This window comes from Mandrillus leucophaeus, unplaced genomic scaffold, assembly GCF_000951045.1.
Source record: "Mandrillus leucophaeus isolate KB7577 unplaced genomic scaffold, Mleu.le_1.0 Scaffold683, whole genome shotgun sequence".
In the NCBI taxonomy this organism is placed as follows: Eukaryota; Metazoa; Chordata; class Mammalia; order Primates; family Cercopithecidae; genus Mandrillus; species Mandrillus leucophaeus.
The window spans coordinates 265,897-280,678 of NW_012107397.1; the positions used below are offsets into that span (position 1 = coordinate 265,897).

General features: G+C 41.9%; 1 protein-coding gene across 2 annotated transcripts; it reads left to right on the forward strand.

The window, feature by feature from the left end:
* The first annotated feature begins 10,428 nt into the window (after positions 1 to 10,428).
* FAM26F (family with sequence similarity 26, member F) lies at positions 10,429 to 12,821 on the forward strand. 2 transcript variants are annotated; one of them, XM_012002322.1, is made up of 3 exons: positions 10,429 to 10,490; positions 10,926 to 11,508; positions 12,327 to 12,821. In XM_012002322.1, exons 2-3 carry the CDS (start codon positions 10,984 to 10,986, stop codon positions 12,747 to 12,749), a joined length of 948 nt encoding a protein of 315 aa, XP_011857712.1. In that variant the 5' UTR covers positions 10,429 to 10,490; positions 10,926 to 10,983; the 3' UTR covers positions 12,750 to 12,821. The 2 variants fall into 2 exon arrangements, with proteins under 2 accessions (XP_011857712.1, XP_011857714.1); XM_012002324.1 differs by lacking the exon at positions 10,926 to 11,508 and having other exon boundaries at positions 12,327 to 12,820.
* Positions 12,822 to 14,782: the final 1,961 nt, after the last annotated feature.

Below are 14,782 nucleotides of genomic sequence, written 5' to 3' on the forward strand. Positions count from 1 at the left end.
GTCTTATGTACATTCTACATGTTTGGACAGATGTGTAATGACCTTTGTCCACCATTAGAGTATCCAGATTAGTTTCATTGCCCTGAAAATCTTCTATGTTCTGCCTGCTGATTCCTCTTGCCCCACAACTCCTGGCAACCTGATTATTTCACTGTCTTTAGAGTTTTGCCTTTTCCAGAATAGTTGTAATTATACAGTATGTAGCCTTTTCAGATTGGCTTCTTTCACTTAGTAATATGCATTTGTTTCTTTCATGTCTTTTTATGGCTTGATAGCTCATTTCTCTTTAGCATTGAATAATATTCCATTGTCTGGATATGTGATAGTTTATTTACCATTTATCCATTCACTTACTGATGGACATCTTGGTTGTTTCTAACTTTTGGCAATTACGAGTAAAGCTGCTATAAACATCCATTTGCAAGTTTTTGTGTAGGCATAAGTTTTCAATTCCTTTGGATAGATACCAAGGAGCATGATGGCTGGGTCGTATCCTAAGAGTATTTTAGTGTTGTAAGAAACTACCAAACTGCCTTCCAAAGTGGCTGCACCATTTTGCATCCCCACCAACAACAAACGACAAATTCATTTTTCAGGAAGTTAATTCTGACAGAACTGAGTTGCATATACTGCAGTGAGGTGATGTAATGAGAATGTGGACCACATTCAGTGAGGTTGGAGAGGAGAGGTCCACACTGAGGGGTGGACCTGAAGCACACTTAAGCTGCACAAGAAATGGAGTGGCATCACCAGTGACCCTGAGTTTCCTAGCTTGAAAGATTGGTATCCTTATCTGACATCAAAACTCAGGAAAAATAAGTTGTAACATAAGCTAAGTTCTATTTTAGTTGAAGAGATTGCTAGACAAATAAGTGAAGATATCTTCTAGGCAGTTAGAAATGCCCATGTAGAACTTAGGAAAGGAAGATGAATATTTGGAAATGTTAACATAGAGGTTGGCTGTTGAAGCCGTAGGAAAAGAGAATAATGATCATTACCAACACTTTTGAGTGTTTACTATGTGCCAGGCACTATTAGAAGAATGTTGTATGCTTCAACTCTTAATTTTCACAACAACCCAATGAGGCAAGTAATATTATTTTCATTTTACAGATAACTGAGGCACAGAGAGATCTATTAGCTTGCTCAAGGTCACATGTCTAATCGGTGGTGGTGCCAAGAGGAGATTATTTCAGAGTGTGTATGTGGAAAGTACTGAATTTTAGTGAGTACCAATATTAATGGTTGGGAGGAGGAGGGAGAGCCTATGAAGGAGACTTGGATGAATAGTCATGGAGTCTGGAGGAGAGCCAGAGAGTGTTATTAGCAGTCAAACTTAAATTACCTTAATAAGGTAAGTACTGCAGGTGCCTGGCACTACCAGAGGAGGTCAGGTATCATGCCAAAGTACAGTCACAGATAGTCAAGCTCTGAATCTACCTGTGAATGAAACTTACTCAAGATTGGTTCATTGCTTCCAAGAAAGGAGGTGAACTTTTTTTTTTTTTTAACTTTTTAAAGAAATCTAAAAGTAAAATACAGAAAAATATTTCTTGCCCTTGGGTTGCTCTCTCAGCTAAAGTTAAAAGAAAAATCCCTCCCATAAATAATTCAGTTATGTATGGGTATGGAAAGATGGTGGACAATGGGGAGTCGGATTAGTGGGGAAGAGAACTGTACTGAGTAAACAAGACAAAAGCAGTTGAGCTGAATAGGAAGGAGAACAGGAAGAAGTCTGGGACAGTCCCTGCTCTGCCCAGGCCTGCACCTCCACCATCCCACAATGTGGCTTGGTAACTCTGATTACAAAGTGGGTGGGAGTAGGTGTCCAGGTGGCCCTTCAGCTGCACTTGGAACTTAACCCATGACCCTGTTTCTTCCTGGTGTTGCCTTGTTCCTCCATGGATAGGCTACCTACTGTTTTTCACAGGGTTGGCAATTCAAGATTCCTTATGTTATTGTGAGCTATGTGATGTGCTCAGACCGGCATGGCCTGTGCAGAAGGGCTCACATTCTGAGCTGAATAAAATAGGCATGGTGCTGGCTCTGCAGTAAGAGAAGAGAAAATCTAAGCCCGCTTCTCATTCATTTATTCATTGATTCACTCACTATTCCCACAAATATGTACTGAACATCTACAATGTCCTGGGCACTATGCCAAGACCGGTGTAACTAAAAGAGGATTAAGTCAGGTGTTACCCATGCCCTCTTGGAATGTATAATCTAGTGGAGGAGATGAACAAAAATTAACAAGCAACAAATGAAAGATCAAACTGCTACATGTAATAAGGAAAAAATGCAGCTAAAAAAAGTGAAGGGGTGGATGGGGAACTATTTAGAAAGACTGGTCATAGAAGATGTGGTGGAGACTTCCTGTACTTGTCCATGTCAGGTTCTCTGCCTTTAAGGCATGGGAAAGAACCATACTTCCTCTTTCCATTGCAGTTAGGTGAAACCTTGTGGATAGTTCTGAACAGATATTGGTATTTGAAGCAGGGTGCTTTCTTAATTAAAAAACCCTAAAATATGTGGCATGGCCTTGGCAGTTCAGTGGTGGACAGCATATAAATTGATAATGGAGGCTAGATAGATGACAATTCTTGTTATGTGGTGGTTGGCAAAGCCAACTTCTGTATTAACTTGGAGGAAGATTATGTAGCTAAAGGAAATACGACTCTAGGGGAAAGGATTGGAAAATAATGTGTCTACTATGTGTTGGCAACTACTAGCTATTTTTTTGGCAAGGCTTTATAACCTCAAAAAAAAAAAAAGAATTGGTTGATTTGTTAATAAATATGAGAAAGAATGGAGATATTTCAGAAAATTGGGGCCTTGCAAAATTGGAAATCCTAACAGGCTTTAAACTCCAAATACCAAGTCAGAAATTGAGAAAGCCTTGAAAGATGAAGCCCATTAAAATAACCTGTGGAAAGGTAAAATTAAAAGTATGGTGTCTCCACCTATTGATAATGCCTTTCAATAGATTAAGGAATTTCAGGGCAGATAAAATTAAGGTATTCAATTGGATAAATACACAGGGCAAAGATCAAATTAAAGTTGTGGCTTTTCCACAGGAAATCATAGACTCATGTATATTCAGGGTATCAGTAATGGCAAGAGAGAGATAAAGATAGAGAGACATGGAGATCTAGATAGAGAGGGAGGAAGAGACAGAGGAAGGTAGGGTGGATGGCAGGACCAGGGAAAGAGGGACAGAGTGAGACAGAGAGAGAGAGAGAGAGACACGGAGGATGGGGCAAGAAAGCAAAATGACAGAATATATCTGAGAACCATGTCTTGGAAAGAATGGTGGATATTGGCAAATACGGTTTACTGGAATCAAAGAAATAAGAAGCTTACTAAATTACCACTTGGCAAAAGCCATAAAAGTCCCTACCTTGAGTATACAGAAATGTTCCTTGATTTTCAGGACTCCACCCTCTGGAGGGTTTTCTGTTATCTTCCTTTGTCATGTACTAATGGGCATATATTCGTCTTGGGAACTGTGTAATTCTCTTAGTGCGTGTTCTACTTATGTAATGTCAGAAGACCATAGGTCTACTCGGGCTTGTGATTTCTTTGACTGTAAATTTCTCCCAAATTTTAGTAAGCTCCTTATCTTTTTGATTGCAGCAAGCTGTATTTGTCAATAGCCACAGTTCCAAGCTATATTTGTCAATAGCCACAGTACTTTCCAAGACATGATTCCATTCTTCTGCTTTCTTGCAAAGTAAATTTCCTTTCGTATACAAATGAATTGCTTGAAATGTTCTTGCTTATCTTTTCCAATTAGCACGTCTTCCATGTCTTTTCATCCATACCAGCACATACAGATCTACCTCAATGGTATGGATCTACTTTGTATTCTATGCATAAATACTACATAATTTTTTTAAATAGTACCCTACAACTTGACAATTTAGCAAGTTTCAAGTGATGCATTCTTTTTGGGAAGCTCTTCCATGAGAGTTTATGCTCTCCATAGAGTTCATTTAAGTTTCTGAAATTTTATAATAGTGTCATCTACAATTTGAAGAACTAAAAATTTTGTTTTATTAAATTATTTTAATTTTCTTCATTCTTATTATTTAATCTTGTTTGTTATTTATGATTGTTGTCTTTGGAAATTCATATGTCTGATCACATATCATAAATTAGCAAAGGAAATTTGAGTTCAAGAGAGCTGGGCTTGTGATGATAAATGCTGTATCACACATTATCACACATTGTGCTCTGCAGCTGTCATAATAATGCAGACTAATGGCATGACTCTGCTTGAAATATGACCGCTAGATTGTAATACAGCATTAATCTTGGCCCTAAGACCCTCCAAAGAGAGTCAAATCAAGTTAAGATTCAAGTATCTTAGGTATCATGGGCAAGATGCAATGCTAGATGCCAAAATTAACAAGTTAATTTACAAAATCCGACACTCCTAATCCCAAAAGGAATATATTTCTGAATGTTAAAATTGTGGATATATTCTGGATATATATTGTGGGTGTATAAATTTGTGGATATATATTGTGGCTATCTCTCTCTATGTCTCTCTCTGTGTCTCTCTCTCTCACCTTTGAAATAACAATTTGATTTGATGGGTGCTATGGTCTGAATGTTGGTGTCCCCCCAAAAGTCTTACGTTGGAACTTAATATCCACTATGATAGTATTAAGAGGTGAGGCCTGCTGAGAAGTGATTAAATCATGAGGGCTTCACTCTCATGAATGGGATTAGTGCCCTTACAAAAGAGGTCGAAGGGAGGTGCCTTGTCTCTTCCACCATGTGAAAACACAGGAAAGTTGCCATTTATGAGGAATAGGCTTTTACCAGACACCAAATCCGCTAGCATCTTGATCATGGACTTCTCAGCCTTCGGTACTGTGAGAAATAATTCTTTGTTTATAAATTACCCAGTCTAAAGTATTTTGTTATAGCAGACTGAAAGACTAAGACAATGAGCAAACATTATTTCGCCAAAATTGCTAATAGACATAGGTCGTAAAAAGCACAGAAGGAAAACTAACTAGGACATTTAATAGCCTCTGAGTATCAGATGATGTTGATGATGGCAGTGACAACAACAATAGTAGCAATGATGATGTCAATAGAGACTTGGCCAGATCTAGGTTCTCTAAGTTGTTAAATCAAGTTTAGCCTAAAGCTGCCTCCTTACGTATTTCATGTTCAGCCTAAAGGTTTCTCTGCAATGTAAGCAGACTGTAACCTACTGTTGTGCCAGTCAACAAGTTTTGGCCAATCAAAGGGGGTCAACTGTTCAAACTGTATTCAAACAAGGTAAACGCTAAGCTGTAATCAACCAGGCTGTTTCCATACCTCACTTCCGTTTTTCATACGTCACTTTCCTTTTTCTGTCTATAAGTTTTCCATGGGATTCTCTCTGAGCCTACTCTGGCTCAAGAGGCTGCCAGATTCATGAATCATTCTTTGCTCAATTAAACTATGTTAAATTTAATGTGGCTATGGTTTTTCTTTTAACAGAGTTAAAATAACCATCTGCTGCAAGAAAAAAATTAGTGTGTTAATCACTAAATACTAAAACTTTTGTGATAGGCATAGGAAATTCATGCTAAGAGAGGAATAAAAATCTTTAAAGAGATTTTTTTGGAAATGTTGTGGGATTGCCATTTAACAAATGACGGCTCTGTGCCAAGGAAAGAGTCTGATCTTTCCCTCCTTCTGCTTTACACTTCTGTTGGAAAAACTTTTATAAACATTTGAAATACATCAAGATAATAGCATGTTCCAGATTTTCAAATATGTTATCTAACATGAGCAATACACCCACAAATTTTAACATTCAGAAAGATACTCCCTTTAAGAGTAGGAGTGTCAGATTTTGTAAACTAACTTGTTAATTTGGCATCTGGCATTTCTTCTTGTACATGTTACCTATGATATTTGAATCCTAATTTGATTTTACTCCTTTTGGAGGGTCTTGGGGCCAAGACTAATGTTGTATGAGAATCTAGCAGTCACATTCCAAGCAGGGTCATGCCATTAGTCTGCATTCTTACGAAAGCTGCAGAGAACAATGTTTGAGAACTAGCACACATGAAGACAAATGCAAGACACTTTCAGATTCACAGTGGGTATGTGCATTTCCTTTCAAGAAGTTTCTTTTCCAAGAAATGCTCTGTGGTTTCTGAAACCCATTCCTGACATTGAAAATGATAGTGCTGAAAAACAAAGTACTACAGTTAAAGGAAACCAAAGAGAACCCATAACCATTGGCTTTACACTGTGCTTAATGTGAGACTCAACTACTCATTTATTTATTTATTTATTTTCACCTCTGAACTTTTTATTGGCCTCCTGCTCCCCAAAGGGTCCCCTACTTCTGCTGGCTTAATACCTCAGAACTTTGGTATCATTGGTCTCAGACACCACTTTGCCAACCACTATCCAGCAGATGGTGGTCTTTTGGATGGTTTGCATGGAGTTGCTGCTGTCCAGGGCATCACCAAGACTGAAGTCCTCACCATCTTCCAGCAGGCATTGGCAGGTGGTGATCTCAGCCTCCAGTTTGACCTTGATATCCAGCAGGGCCTCGTACTCCTGGGCCTAGCACTGTCCCTCTGCCTGGGTCTGTGCCAGCTCTGACTCCAGGTGCATCAGGTCCCACTGGGCTGCTCCATCTGCAGGGCATAGCGAGCATCCACCTCCCTCAGGCTGCTCTCCAAGCTGGCCTTCAGATTTCTCATGGAGTCTAGGTCGATCTCCAAGGACTGGACTGTATGTCTCAGCTCTGTGAGCGTCATCTCAGCAGCTCCAATCTCGGTGGACTGCATGGTGACCACTGTGGTGCTCTCCTCAATCTGCTGAGACCAGTACTTGTCCAGCTTCTCTCAGTTCTTCCCAGACAACTTGTCATATTGGGCCTGGATGTCTGCCATGATCTTGGCAAGATCCTGAGATCTGGGGGCATCTACCTCCACGGTCAGCCCAGAGCTGGCAGTCTCGGCTTGTAGGCCTTGTACTTCCTTTTCGCGGTTGGTTCTTCATGAAGAACAGCTCCTGTCTGAGAGCTTCGATCTCTGTCTCCAGCTGCAGTTGAGTGACATTGGTGTCATCAGTGACCTTGTGGACCCCATGGATGTAGCTCACCACAGACTGGCACATGGCCAGCTCTGTCTCATACTTGACACTGAAGTCATCAGCAGCAAGACAGGCACTGCTGATCTGCAGAACGATGCGGGCATTGTCCACAGTATTTGCGCAGATTTGAGCCCTCAGGTCCTGACGGTCGTGAAGTAATGGCTCCAGTCTCTGGTCTGGGGTCCCTTCTTCTCCAGGTGCTCCTGGATTTTACTCTCCAGCTTCCAGTTCTCAGTCTCCAGGCTCCTCACTCTGTCCAGGTAGGCCAGACAGTCATTCAGGCTTTGCATGGTCTCCTTCTCATTCTGGATGCCTCCTATTCCTGCCACACCCCTGACCATCCCCACGGCCAGGCCCCCAGATCCCATGCCGCCCCAGAAGCTGGTGGAACGGGACACAGAGATCCAGGAACCAGAGCCCCTGGTGCCTGCATAGACACTAGCCACACTGCTCACCAGCCGGACGATGAAGCTGGGTGCCTGGACAGAGCTCAGGGAATGGTAGTTGGTGGAGAAGGCGGAGCAAGTGGTGAAGCTCATGCTGTCCAGGGAGGAGAGCAAGAGGACAGGACTCAGGCTTTGCTGACGACATTCTACTACTCATTTCTTAACAGCTAAAGCAAATCACAGCCTTTCAAAAGTGTAAAGACGTTTAAAATATTATTTAGTCAACCTCTTCACACCATTAGGGTGTTAGTCAATTTCCACTAAGGGCTGAACTTCTGAGCAATATCCTCTCAGAACAGAGCTGGGTATGGAGGGCTGGGAATCTTCAATAGACCAAGAGCTAGAACCAGTCAATCCAGTGGTGGTGGGAGTGGATGGCGAGGTACTAGACTCAAAGCCAGATGCTGGGGAAACATTCAGGCTGGCAGGCAAATCCTGGACTCTCAATTATAGAAACCTGTACTAAGTTCTGAATGATCATTGCATCTGGGAGATTTGTGTTTAGGAGAGTACAAAAACAGCAAACCCAGGAAGGGGTGTTTAAGAGACAGAAGCTCACAATGTCAGGATGCAGCTCAGTCTGTGATAAGTTTCAGAGGCAGAATTTCAGACTACATATTCTGGTCTATGAAGCACCTAAACCTGACCTTCCAACCTGCAGCTTTGGCCTCATGATGTGCCAACTTGCCTGTCATTCTCAATGCTCCCATCACTCTGGCCTTCTTTCCAACCAAGCTCCTTTGTACCCCAGACTCATTCAGATTAAATGTCATTTTCTCATAGAGGCTCTTTCAGGACACTCTCTAACTCCAATTTATCCTGTGCATAATCTTCAGAACCCTTTCTCTCCATTTGCTATATCATCTCTACTATAAGTTCAAAGATGGCTGGATACCTGTGTCTTCTTCCTTGTTGTATCCAGCAATTCCAAGTACTTTTGATAGATACCTGACATATTCTGAGTGTTTATTAAACATTTAAATAAATGAATGAATGAATGAACAAATGAAGTAATTAATAACTGGTTAACAAACGAATGAATCTATTTGGGGGAGGGAGCTGATAGATTAAAGTTTCTGTAAGTAAACATATTTCAAACAAATCATTGACTAAATAACAGAAGCCAGAGAAGAGAAGGTGATGGACTTCATTAGAGTCTTAATAAATGAAGGGAACAAAACCAGACCATAGGAATGAGGTGAAGGAGGAGATGGTGCTGATTAGATTGAGCCTTAGTGGATGATAAACTAGTACAGCACAGTGGTAAAACCCTGGAATGGCTATCAGTAGGTAACCAGGAAAATGTCAGCCATCCCGCTTGGTTTGAGAGATGTGGGAGAATAAATTAATCTCACTCAGGAAGACAGAAGGGTGCATTTTTATTAGGTTTCAGTTAGAGGAGATTTGGATAAAGCCATCTGCACAAAGGTTGTGGATATACTGATGTTCGTGCATGATGGAATATGGGAAGGATGGAGGAGAGAGGACACAATAGAGTATTATGGTAGAGGTGAAGAAGAGTGCAGCAGTAGGAGGAGAGTTACTCAAGGCACAAGGGAAGAAGTTTATCTTGGGAAATGAAAAATTACAAAGATAATGGTCATAGCAGAAGTGATTTGCTTCAAACATGCAACTTTGCTGCAAGTTGACAGGAAGCCTGGCAGTATCTGGTCTAAACTCAGAGAAGAGGGCTCCAACTTTCCTGCATGACCATGAAGACCCTCATCTGGGGTTAGCCTCTAAACACACAGAAAAAGATATCTATTTACCACACCACTATGGAATGACAGCTTTTGGCACTATGCTAGGCACCCTGCTGGTGGTTTTGGAGGGAGAGTAGTTAAAAAGGCAAGTTGGACTAAGAAAATAATAATAAATTTCTTGTTCCTTCTCTAACAATTCATTTGGTTCCACGGGCTACCTATTCTTCTCAGATAAAATCAGGCAAGCCTAGTGGATGGGCACCAATAAGAACCATTTCACTGTGAATTGCCCGCCCAAGCTCCATATCCAGATGCCTCCTTGTGGTGAAGCAGACAGCTAAGGTGTACACCAATTCTCTTAAGGTAGCAGAGTCACTGAGTCACTTAATACTATCCACTGAATTGATCCTCGGTTTAAAATTCAAAATTCAGTATTCATCAAGATTCTTAAGTTATGTATAGTGTAATTATTTGTTGTCTATTCCCCAAATTGCACTGTAAGGGGTAAACTGTCACACTGAGCATTCATTTAATAGACACACCCTATAGGTAAAGACACTTTACATATGCTGCTCAATCTACTCATATCAATAATCTTGAAAAGTGGGCACTGTTATCCTTCTTTTACAAATAAGGATGCTGTGTCTCAGAGGGGCATACTTGTTAAATACACCACAGACACGATGTGCTTGACTTCAAACTCCATGTTCTCTCAAGCACACCTCAGCTCACTGTAACCTACTCTGGAGTCACACAGAGTAAGACTCAATATCACAAAAGTGGTTACAGTGTTTGTGTCAGAACAATGCTGCCTTCAGAAAACTGAAGGTGGAGGAAACAACAACATTAGATAGATGTAGCTGCAGTTTGCAATTTTGGGTTCAACTAGTATTCTTTGAACAATCATGTATCCCCTTCTGTGCTGATCAGCTTGGTGGTCAGAGTCAGAATTTTACCCTCCTATAACACTGACCGTGTTATGACATACCTGAAAGAAAATGACATTGTATTGATGAGTAAATCAATACAGTATATTTGGTCTAATGCCCTGAAGGAGATCAGGTAGAGGAGAGAAGAGTCAGTGTGAACTAGGCTGGTGGTTCTGTCCAGGAGGGAGACAGAAAGCGTGCCGCACGTCATAGAAGTACCAGAACTTGAGCTGGACTTTGCTATGATTTAGCTTATGAAGGAGGAACCAGAAATTTGTCCTTGAATAATGTTTCCCGTAAGTAGTCAGTTTTTCGATAATTATTTGGTTTTACTGTGATCTGGCTTAGTGACTAGGGTGGCTGCAATAGAGGAAAATCTGGTATTTCCCAGTTTTCCCAACTGGTGGCTGTGGGTCAAGAACGTAGTTTCCTGGTTCGTTGTCAGATTGGTGGTAACAAAGGAACAAGGTCAATCTTCTGTCAGAGTTCCTGAATTGGGGGAGGAAGATAACTGGTGCCTCTGCCTTTGGAACGGGGTGGGTGCCAGAGAGGTCAAAGGTCCAGGGGGTGTCTGTTTGCCTGGTTCTCTTCGTTAGCCAGAGCTGGTGTGGCTGAAATGAGAAAGTGAAACTTTAGGAAGGTCTGAGAAGCCCTCTTCCCTTTTAAAACAGCTGCTTCTCGAAGAGTGGAAAGCCATGGTCCCCAGTCCACCAAAACCATTTGACAAGCAGGACAGCGAAGAGGCAGAAGGATCAGGGCCTGTCCGCGACGTCCCGGGGGACGAGGCTCATGGAGAAGTTTCGGGCAGTGCTGGACCTGCACCTCAAGCACCACAGCGCCCTGGGCTACGGCCTGGTGACCCTGCTGACGGCGGGCGGGGAGCGCATCTTCTCCGCCGTGGTGTTCCAGTGCCCGTGCAGCGCCGCCTGGAACCTGCCCTACGGCCTGGTCTTCTTGCTGGTGCCGGCGCTCGCGCTCTTCCTCTTGGGCTATGTGCTGAGCGCACGCACGTGGCGCCTGATCACCGGCTGCGGCTGCAGAGCCCGCGCGAGCTGCGGATGTGGGCTGCGCGGCTCCCTGGTGTGCGCGCAGCTCAGCGCGGCCGCCGCGCTCGCACCCCTCACTTGGGTGGCCGTGGCGCTGCTCGGGGGTGCCTTTTACGAGTGCGCGGCCAGCGGGAGTGCGGTCTTAGCGCAGCGCCTGTGCCTCGACCGCGACCACAGCTGCGCCGCGGAGCTGCCGCTGGTGCCCTGCCACGAGGCCAAGGCGTCGGACGTGCAGGACCTCCTGAAGGATCTGAAGGCTCAGTCGCAGGTCTGCCGCTGGCGCTGGGGGCGTTTGGGGAGAGCCGAGGGGCCGAGATTTCGCTGGGCGTCTGGGGTGAGGGAAAAATCGGTGACTTTTCTCCAGATATACAATGCCTAAGAAAATCTAGAATGGCTCCTTGCATCTAATTTGCCGTCAAACGAATATCTGAATAAAACGCATGAAAAGGAGAAAAAAGCATTCCTGTAGTATCTGCCAATGTACATGAATCGTGGAAAGTGGGAGTGAGAGTGGGCACACCTACTCTGTGCCAGATATTGCGCTAGGCCCTTGACCGCCTGCATTATTTTTACGCCTCACAACAGCGGTTTTGCCATTACAAGTAATAGTTTCGTATCTCCACTATATAGCGACTTCACTGAGTCTAAGTAGTTTGCCCAGTCAGTAGAAAGCAGAAGAATTGTTACAATTAAAGGGGTCTATACAATAAAATGGGTCTGTCTGGCTGTAAAGCCAGCACCCCACATTGCATCTGGACTAGGAAAGCTCAGAAGTTCTTTAAAATGAACACTTCTTTCCCAGAATTTGCAGAAGTTCCACGTTTTGAGTTCTAAAGGAGTGGTATGGGCTCCTCCCTGGGCAGAATCACAGTGCATAACTTGGACTAGAGTTGACCTTTCAAGCAAGCAGTTGTACTGGGGGTCGAGGGAGGTTACTGCGACACCTTACTCTTAAGGAATTAAGACCTAAAACTGTTGCTTGTTCATCGTCGTAACTGGAGAGTAGTTGAAGCTTTATCTGGGGATTTTTAAATTTCTTGTAAAAAAAAAAAAAGTAACTAAATTACTATTTTGTGTTTTCTTAAGGTGTTGGGCTGGATCTTGATAGCAGCTGTTATCATCATCCTTCTGATTTTTACATGTGTCAGCCGATGCCTGTCTCCAGTTAGTTTTCTGCAGCTGAAATTCTGGAAAATCTATTTGGAACAGGAGCAGCAGATCCTTAAAAGTAAAGCCACAGAGCATGCAACTGAATTGGCAAAAGAGAATGTTAAATGTTTCTTTGAGGGCTCCCATCCGAAAGAATGTAACACTCCGAGCGTTAAAGAGTGGCAGCAAATTTCATCACTGTATACTTTCAATCAGAAGGACCCGTACTACAGCATGTTGCACAAATATGTTAACAGAAAAGAGAAGACTCACAGTATCAGGTCTACTGAAGGAGATACAGTGATTCCTGTTCTTGGCTTTGTAGATTCATCTAGTATAAACAGCACTCCTGGGTTATGACCTTCTGAATGAATAGAAAAAAAAGTCGTTTTGAATTATTGCTTTATGAAAAAATAAACATTGATATTTTTAGGACTGCTTTTTTTCTTCCAAATTGTGGAATTTTATATATGAAATTAAAATATAGAGCTTAACCTCTTTATAATATTATTTAAAACAAACAAACAAAAAAAGAAAATGATTCATCCAAAGTAAAAACTAGAACTAAAGGAAGTCTTATATCCTTGTTCTAGAGTCCTTTTCAAATAAAAGACTTTTGGAGCAAAAACAGTGACAGAACAATTGAACTTCAGACATTTCTGTTAGGTTATCTGATGTTAATTTCAAGTTCATTTTCTTGCCTACAACATCTTGTTAGGAACTTTAAGATTATGGCATTCTAACTGGTTCTATAGCACAATGGATGGCACATTGGGCTTCTAGCCGAACCTGCTGTGGGCATTCAAAAATTAGAGCATTTTGTGACTCTAATAGGATTACAATAATAAATTAATCATGAAAAGGAAAATAAACTTTTTAAAATATGGAATTTGAAAAAGTAGTTAAGAGAATTGCAGGCAACAACTGTTGTTTTTAGTTTGTAGGATCAGAGGAAAAGTGTTAAAGCTTATATGTTATGGTAAATTTAAAATAAACACAAAAGTAGAGAGGATGGTTTTATGAGCCTCCAAGTGTTGTTACGCAGCTTCAACAGAGTTGGGAAGTCAGATAAAACCAATACTATACAAATAATTGCAAATTGTGACCTGAGTTAGATTAGGGGAGAAGAGATTTGGGGAAGCTTTTTAAAAACTGAATCCTGTAGGGTAGCAAGAACGAGCATTTCAGTCATTCTGAAAGTACACTGAACATTTCAGTCATACAGATAAAACCAATACCATACAAACAAATGCAAATTGCGACCTGATTTAGATTAGGGGAGAAGGGATTTGGGGAAGCTTTTTAAAAACTGAATCCTGTAGGGTAGCAAGAAGGAGCATTTCAGTCATACTGAAGGAACAGTATGTGCAAAGACTAGGGTGAAAAAGATGTTAGCAGAGTTGGAAACCTGAAAGGCGACTGAAAAAATGAGCAAGGGACTGAGTGTGCTGTGCCTGGAAACCAAGAGAAGGATTTTGATTTTCATCATATGAGCATTTTAGGAAGATGATTTGCTTTTCTTGAGAGAAAAGGAATGACATGGGAAGCAGGAGAGCCAGTGTAGAAGTAGAGAGACTAATTGGGAGGCCACTGCAGTGGAAATAGGTGGGAGTGAACTTGAACTGAGTGGATGGGGACCAAAATGGAAAAAGTAGATAGATTCAGGGTAGACTTTGTACATAGACGCAGCAGGATTTATTGATAGAAAGGCTCTAAAGATTTGGTGAGAGCAATTATATCTACAGATAAAATTCTGTAACTTTATAATGCCAGGACTTTTCAGCGATCCTTGTCTTCCATTAGCTTGTCACTCCTGTCCATTCCCCAAATGTATGGCTGTTTTCTGAATTTTAAAAAATGATATACAAAAACTTTATAAAATAATTGAGCACTGGTCTTATTTAGCCCTTTTTCCTCTTTTGGCAAACGCTTATGCTGGTTTCTGTTTACCTTGCCTGCATAAGGCCGTTAAAGAGAACTAAGCTTCAGGGCGGAATATCCTGTTGTTGAGAGTCATGTGTAACAAGAAAGTTGGCAGCAGAAACAGCATGATCAGTTTTTTTTTTCATTCCCTAAAAGAATGCTTTTGAAAATCATATCCTGCCTACTTTCGTTTTTACTTCCTTTATTTCATTTTCCAATTTCTTCTTCCTTTTTCTTCTGAGACAGGATCTCACTCTTACCCAGGCTCGAGTGTAGTGGCAAGATCTTGGCTCACTGCAAACCCTGCCTCCCTGGCTCAAGTGATCCTCCCACCTCAGCCTCCTGAGTAGCTGGGACCACAGGCATGTGCCACCATGCCCAGCTAATTTTTGTATTTTTCGTAGAAATGGGGTTTCGCCATGTTGCCCAGGCTGGTCTCGAACTCCTGGGCTCAAGTAATCTCCTCACCT